Below are 8,327 nucleotides of genomic sequence, written 5' to 3'. Positions count from 1 at the left end.
ATCTCTGTTGCTGGGGTTGGTGGACTGAGGCCCATTTCTTCAGATTCTTGCAGTTATACAAGCCCCCACAAGATGGAGTCCTGGTGTAGCACTACAGGATAAGTACCAGACTGCTAACCACAAGGTCAGCAGTTCAAACCCACCAGCTGCTCCTCAGAAACATTATACAGGTTACTATGAGTAAAAATTGATGTGACAGCACTTAACAACGACACAAGATGGCAGCATGCACTGAAACTGGGCTAGGAGTCTCCACTAAACATCAGAGATAGAAAATATGGGTGGGCACTATATGTCCCGTGGGTTACAAAAGGGTTAAAAGTCCTTCTCCTTATGATGTCTTTCATGATTGCCTTTCTTCTCCCTTCCAGTTACCCCTCTGACTTCTCCTGCTACTCTCTTCTTCACACACTTGGCTCTAGCCCCCTCGCCCCAGGCCTCCCCAGGCTCCGAAAACACTCTAGCGATGTTTCTCCTTGAGAGTCCTTTTTCTGGTCATGCCTTCATCCTGGAATGTCATTCGACCAGGCATCCCTAGGCTTGCTCCCTCACTTCCTTCAGGTTTCCTCCCAAATGTCACCACCTCAATGAGACTCCCTCCAGTAGCCCCACCTTTATCCTGCTGGGTTCATTTCCACAGAACTTTTACCCTTGGACGTATCATATAGTTTTCTTATTCATAAAATGTATTATTTATTGTACATTGTTCTAATAGAATGCTTCATGTAATCAGGGATATTCCAGTGTTTTATTTACTCACTTTTGTATTTCTAGCACCTACAACAATGTCTGGGAGTGTAGGGACTCTGTAGGGTATCCACTGGGCTGTGAACCACAACGTCAGCAGTTCAAGTGCACCATCCACTCCACAGGGGAATGATGAGACTTTCTGCTCCCACAAAGGTTTACATAAAAAAATCCTATATAACAGGGGTTGGCAATTGTTTTTCTGTGAAAATTTTTAACATACCAAATTATCAACTTAAAAATTAGCCTGCTATATTGGGTCAAACATTTAATTAACTCATCACTAATGTGATATGGTGTTGGAGGAGAATACTGAAAGTGCCATGGGCTGCCAAAAGAACCAATAGATCCGTTTTTGAAGAAGTGCAGCCACAGTGCTCCTTGGAAGCCAGGATGGCCAAACTTCATCTCTCATACTTTGGACATATTGTCAGGAGGGACCAGTTGCTGGAGAAGGATATCATGTTTGGTAAGGTAGAGGATCAGAGAAAAAGAGGAAGACCCCCAACGATGGATTAGCCAAGTGGCAGCATCAATGGACTCAAGCATGGCAACAGTAGTGAGGTTGGCCCAGGATCAGGCAGTGTTTCGTTCTGCTGTACATAAGGTTGCTATGGGTAGGTACTGACTCGATGGCCCTTAACAACAACAACAATGTGATAATGTGATAAAGTGACAGGGTTTTATTCTTTTACCATACTTATTCAACCTGTATGCTGAGCAAATAATCCAAGAAGCTGGGTTATATGAAGAAAAACGTAGCATCAGGATTGGAGGAAGACTCGTTAACAATCTGCAATATGAAGAAAGTGAAGAGGACTTCAATATGGATTCCATCTCAAAGTAAAGAAAACAAAAATCCTCACCACTGGACCAATAACAACATTCTTATCAGCAGAGAAAAGATTGAAGTTTTCAAGGACTTCATTCTTCTTGGATCAACCATCAACGGAAGCAGCAGTCAAGAAATCAGACAACATATTGCATTAGGTAAATCTGCTACACAAGACCTTTTTAAAATATTGAAGAGCAAAGATGTCAGCTTGAGGACTAAGGTGCGCCTGACCCAAGCCATGGTATTTTCAGTAACCTCATTTGCATGTGAAAGTTGGATGGTGAATAATGAAGACCATAGCAGAATTCATGCTTTTGAGTTATGGTGTTAGAGGAGAATATTGAAAGTGTCATGGGCTGCCAAAAGAACCAACAGATCCATGTTGGAAGAAGTACAGCCAGAGTGCTCCTTGGAGGCCAGGATGATGGCCAAACTTCATCTCTCATATTTCAGACATGTTGTCGGGAGGGACCAGTCGCTGGACAAGGATATCAGAGAAAAAGAGGAAGACACCCAGTGAGATGGATTGACCAAGTGGCAGCATCGATGGACTGAAGTGTGGCAACAGTAGTGAGGTTGGCCCAGGATCGGGCAGTGTTTCATTCTGCTGTGCTCATAGGTCGCTATGAGTTGATATCGACTCGATGGCACCTAACAACAACAACAACAACAACAACAATGTGATGACTGGAACTGTGATTGCATTAGCAGGGCAGACTAAATGAGTCCTGGTGTGGTGCTATGGGTTAATGTGCTGGATTGCAAGATCGGTTTGAATCACAAGGTCAGCAGTTCAATCTCACCAACTACTCCTCAGAAACCCTATACAGGGTCGCTAAGAATCAGAACTGACTCAGGGGCACTTACATGAGATCTGCAGGCTGAACATACCCCACCCCTGCTATATAGTGTCACTCTGAGTTGGAATTGACTCGAAGACACTTAACAACAACAATATCTAATACAGAGGCATTCAGTAACTACGATTGAATGAATTGAACAAAAGGAGGAAAAATCAAAACTGCAATTAGAATTAATTTTAAAAGACCTGATGGTCCTGTTTGTTAGCCATTGGACTGTTAACCGCAAGGTTGGTTGTTCTAACTCAGCAACTGTTCCCCAGGAGAAAATTGTGGCTATCTGCTCCTGTAGAGATTTACAGTCTCAGAAACACTATCGAGGCTATGAGTTAAAATTGACTTGATGCCAGTGAGTTTGCGCTGGGGAGGGGGGAGGTTTAGAATCACAAATACCGTGGAACACAGTTCTACTCTAACACACATGGATCTCTATGACTCACAGTTGACTTGAAGTCAACTGGTTACTAGTGAAATTTAAAAATTCATTTCCATCCAGCAGCAGAATGTTGGGGTGGGGGGGATGAGACTGCATAGATTGAAAAAATTAACTGGTTCGAACACACTGTGTTCCATAGTTTTGACATTCAGTTCCACTTTGCACAATTGCTGTGCTTGAGACACAGAGCCTCTCAACTCATCATTCACGCACTTTTGTTTCCTGTCTGTTTGATTTTGTTTTGTTTGTAAATCATGGGAGAAGCTGCTTTACCTACCTCTCTTTGCTGTTAGTAATGAACTCTACTGTGACATTTCTCTACTGAGGAAAATTCTCTGACAGTCCAAACATTCCTTTTTAGTCACCAGTTCTATTGAATGTAAAACTTCAAATCTTATGCTTTCATTTTAAAAGTAAACCAATTTCTACTTTCTCAAGAAGTAACTTCCAGGCTGCATTTAAACTCCTGTGACCCTTCATCCCCACCCCCACCCACTTGCCACCTGCCCCTGACTTTTAAGCACAATAACTTGAATTTGGGCTCCTGCGTCCTAAGTTACATAGCTTGTGCTGTATCTGTATCTTCAGGATGATACACAGGGTTGTTTTTCTATCAAAAATTTAAATAAGTAAAACAAGACTGAAACAGAAAAAGCCAGGAACGCCAAGCCTCTTTGCATTCGCAGTTGAGCTTCCTAGCCACAACAAAAGGTGTTGTTGTTGTTATTAAGTGCCATCGAGTTGGTTCCATCTTATAATCACCCTGTATAGGGTTTCCAAGGAGTGGCTGGTTGGTTTGAACTGCCGGCCTTGCAGTTAGCAGTCCAGCGTCTATTCCACAGCACCACACCAGTAGCCTACACCATTCCTCATCGTGTGGGCATTCTCATACAACAGGGACCCAGACTAACTGTGACCCTATTTTCTACTATCAACTTGTCTGATTGAAGCAGAGTCACTACCCAACCACATCATATTTACTTAGCCCTCATGCCAACCCTGTGAGCAAAGCATTATTAACTCGGTTTTACAGAGGAGAAAACTGAGGCTTAAGGATATAAAGGGCTTTCCAAAGTCACCCAGTTGGGAAGTAAGTCATGGAGCCCAGAACCAAACCCAAGTTCTCTAATTCCCAACCCCTTGCTTTCAGTACTATGCCTCATGGTCTTCAATTTTAGAGGCAGTTATTCACTAAACAGCAATGTCTCACTTGGCAAGGTCTTATCTCGGTTTTCTTTGACCCCTACTGTCTATGGCTTTGCCTTGGCCCAAAGTACACACAGACAAGCACCCAAAGGAGGAACGAAATGCGTGATAAAATGACACTCATTTTAAAGCTGTGTCTCAGCAAATGAGTTGCTGTGTAGCTGGCTGCAAGCCCAGACCCTTCCAGTGAAACATCCTAAATAATTCAGATGCGTTGGTCTATAATATAAAGTGCAAATGTAGCTCATTTTTTAGACCTGTTCTGAACATCAATAATAATAAACCAGAGATAACATATTTTGTTTTCATAGAATTGGAACAAATTGCATTATTTGTGCAAAAGCACATTAGATCAAGGGGCAGAAAGGACACGGTCTAATTTTTACAGCAAGCATTTTCTGCAGACAGGGACTATTTCTGAGAAAAGGATATTAGTCCCTTAGTCAACAGGAAGGAGGGTGAGTGAGCTGGGGAGATATACACTAGACGTCGGACAGTTTGGCTTGAAAGGTTGACTAACAGGTAGAGATTTCACTTTTATCTCATCCTTTTATTCTTTCTCCACATCTTTCTTATTCTTTAGATTCTTATATACTGAGTCTTTCTGATCTAGCTCCCATTTTTAAAATTCAGGGTGATTTTTTTTTTTTTTCCCCAGCTCAAAGTATGTCCCAATCTCTCTTCTGATTCTATTCATCCTTTTCTAGGGAAGCTTCCTTAGAAGTATGGATTGAGGCAGAGTGTTAAAAATCAAACTTAAGTTTCCCTTTTCATCCTGATCTTCCCCCTTCCACCACTTCCTTCTTCAAAGGCTTCCAATAACTCAGAAAATATAGAATGGTGGAATGGAAACATGGACATAAACAAATAAAATAAATATATACATAAATAAAGCACATTTACGGATTCTTTTTTGTTGTTGTTATTCTTTATGATATCTTGAAAGTTGTTCCTCACTTTACCTTGACCACTTGGGACCTAACTCTTATGCAGTAGAATTTCCTTGAGTATAATAAATATTTGTAGCATCTTTTTCATGGTCTTGAACCACAACTCTAGTATACTTTAACAATTAAATGACAATACAAGGCAGTAGATGCTTTTGCACTAGAACTAGGTGGCTGGCTCCTTGAGAGGAAACGCCGCATGGGTCAGCATACTCTGCAGGACCCATGATAAAGCAGGTCTTGCTTGGAATACAAAAGGGAGCATCAAAAGAGCATGTGGGGAATTCCATTATCTTTCCCTTCCATTTGACCATGAACTTCTGGAAGCCCCCTTGTAGATAAGAGTTTGGGAGATGATTTAATTAATGATGAATTCCTCCATAATTCTATATGGAAGGATTGGCAATCCTGCTGATTCTTTGATGATACAGTATATTTCTATACCCCAACATTCTTCACCCTTTCCCCGTGGGATGCATAGACTATGTACACGTTTTCCTCAGAATGATTTTTTAAAGTAGTGTTAACCTAAGAATCTCTGCTCAATGGCTTGTAGAAACTCCGGAAGATAGGGGCATTACGTGCCTGTAGGCATGACTTCCAGGTCAGGTTCCCCTCTCCCCCACCCCAGCCTGTTTATCTGCTAATTCACTTTTCTCCCCTGTCTCAAAGATGGAGACCAGTGTGAGTCCAATCCATGTTTAAATGGCGGCATATGCAAGGATGACATTAATTCCTACGAATGTTGGTGTCAAGTTGGATATGAAGGAAAGAACTGTGAATTGCGTAAGTAACTAATTTTTATGTTCAGCATTCCAAAGTTTCCCTCTGAAATGCAATATTCCTATGTCATAATTTTCTCTTAAAATATATACTTTCAAAACTTATGAACATTTACTTTGTCTGTAGCCATAGTTTTCGAGATATGAGCTCAAGAAACTATATTAAACTAAATAATACTCAGTAGTCCTGGTGTGGGATTAAGGGGCCGGCTTGCAAGGCCTTTTGACTTGCAGGTTTGTTGTTTCAGGTTTCCCGGTTGTTCTTCGGAACCCTTTTCCGGGTTTGTTTTGGTTGGGAGGGGTTTGGTTGGCCTTTACCACCACCACAGCTAATATTAGGTGGTGATAATGTTCCAGTCTCTTTCATCCTTAATAAAGCATATGGGGGGTTGGTACTGCTATAATCCCAATTCTATCCACATGTAAGAATGGCAGCTCAAACAGCTCAAGTCTGCAGAAGCAGAAAATGGCAGAGACAGGATTTGGACGTCAATTTGTAAGACTTCTAACTATTATAGTCACTGTCTCAATTCTGAGAAGTCTGAATCCACAACATTGTTTCAGCTCATGACTAATTTGCTATTAACACAGGAAAACATCAATTAAGTATAGAACTAGGGTTGTTTTTTTAAGAGCTGTTGAGTTGGTTCTGACTCATGGTGACCATGTATAGAGTTTCCGAGGAGCAGCTGGTAGGTATGAGCAACCAACCTGCAGTTAGAAGCCCAATGAATATCCTCCAGCATCATACCAGGACTCCAGAACTAGGACAGTTCCCCTAGTAATAGGAACTTCTCAAATATACCATGAGCCATCTGTCAGATTGTTGTATTGTGATGGCTTGCATGTTGCTATGATGGTGAAAGCTATGCTATCAGTATGTTAAATACCAGTAGTGTCACCCGTGGTAGACAGGTTTCAGTGAAGCTTCCAGAAATAAACAGACTAGGAAGAAAGGCCTGGTAATCTACTTCCAAAAATCTGCTGATGGAAACTATATTGATTAAAGCAGAATATTGTCCAAACCAGTGCTGGAAGATGAGCCCCTAGGACAGAAGGTACTCAAAATACAGTGACCCTCAACAATGGACTCCAACACACCACCGATTGTGCAGATGACATAGGATGTTTCATTCCATTGGACATGGGGTTGCTAGGAGTCAGAGGCAGGATGCATCACCTCAGATACAAAGCACTTCACAGGTGAAATGTCTTGACAGAGATCAGCTCTCATTCCTGTCTATGACTTTATTGATTAATCATCAAAGGAGCTCCATAACAAATCAGACATTATCTGAGTCTTTTCCTCTCATAGCCTAAAAATGCCTGGGGGTTTCAAAATGTTCATGGAAAAAAAACTGGACTTAAAAGACAATGGGGAAGTACCAAGATGGCAGAAGAGGCCAATACACTGATCAGAACCTCTGGAACAAAGATAAGGGAAACCAAATGAAACCCACATAGATGACAATCCTTAATCCCTGAGCTTCAGAGGAAAGGTTAGAGAAGTGGATGGAACAGTTACTGGGAGAAGAGGCTGCGCAGGGACGGCGAAGCGAGGAGAAAGACTGGTGAAGGGTCTCCCATCTAGACGTGGCATGGTTATTTTGAACCTTCACTGGCATCTTCCAACAGACCTAGCCTGGCAGGACAGGTTCATGCCAGGGACGGACAGCAGGAAAGGTATGCTTCCCCTAGTGACCAGGGGTATGCCCAGGCCCCACACTCATCCACGCCCAGTGCAGCCCACTGCTGTCCTGGAGTCCACAGCCACAAGTTTGTGGGTGGTGCCAGAATAAGATGGGTGCCTACGGTGCCCCCTTGGTACCTGGATTTGAGTGGTTTCTGCTCCAGCTATACAGAGCTACATAAACAGCCTTGAAGTGGCACAGCCCCTGGCAGCCCTTTGGTCCAGACAGACAATGCCTGGTCCTAGAGGAACTACATTTAGGGCTGCAAAGGCTACCTTCTCATGCCTTCCCCAACTACCTCGGGAGTTCCTTGCTTAACAGGAGCCCTCCAGAATTCTCTTCTCTCTGAGTCCAGCACCTGCAATTGTCTTCCCTGCCTCTCGTTTATTCTCCTTCGCCTTCTTCCCCTCTCCCCCTGCGGTTCCTTTTTATCTTTTCTGCCTCTGCTTTCTGTTTTTCTTCTTTTCTTGTGCTTCTCTTTTCCCACCTCTTATTTCTGTAATTTTCTCTTGCTCTTTATTTACTATTCTCTAGGAGTCCTGGTATGGTACTGTGGGTTAATGTGCCAGACTGAAAAGCCGTTTGAACTGCAAAGTCGCTGGTTCAAACTCACCAGCTGCTCCTCGGAAATCCTATACAGGGTCACTATGGGCCAGAGTCGACTCAACAGCACTTAACAACAACAGTCTCTCTTTGGAGTCCTGGTGTGGTGCTGTGGGTTAATGCACTGGACTGCAAAGTCAGTTTGAACTACAAGGTCGGTGGTTCAAGTTCACCTTCTGCTCCTTGGAAACCCTATACAGGGTCGCTATGGGTCGGAACC

General features: G+C 42.7%; 1 protein-coding gene across 2 annotated transcripts in view; it reads left to right on the top strand.

Annotated features, from left to right (window-relative positions):
• F9 (coagulation factor IX) overlaps positions 1 to 8,327 on the top strand; it is a 52,562-nt gene that overhangs the window by 9,569 nt on the left and 34,666 nt on the right. The window contains exon 4 of one of the 2 annotated variants that reach the window (XM_006874973.1): positions 5,704 to 5,817. The exons of the other annotated variant lie outside the window; for it this stretch is intronic. Coding sequence (XP_006875035.1) covers positions 5,704 to 5,817 — 114 coding nt within the window. The remainder of the gene's footprint in view (positions 1 to 5,703; positions 5,818 to 8,327) is intronic. 2 annotated transcript variants of the gene reach the window in all.

The sequence above is a fragment of the Chrysochloris asiatica genome, unplaced genomic scaffold (genome assembly GCF_000296735.1).
Source record: "Chrysochloris asiatica unplaced genomic scaffold, ChrAsi1.0 scaffold00308, whole genome shotgun sequence".
Classification (NCBI taxonomy): domain Eukaryota; kingdom Metazoa; phylum Chordata; class Mammalia; order Afrosoricida; family Chrysochloridae; genus Chrysochloris; species Chrysochloris asiatica.
This window is presented reverse-complemented; position numbering and strand designations above follow the sequence as displayed.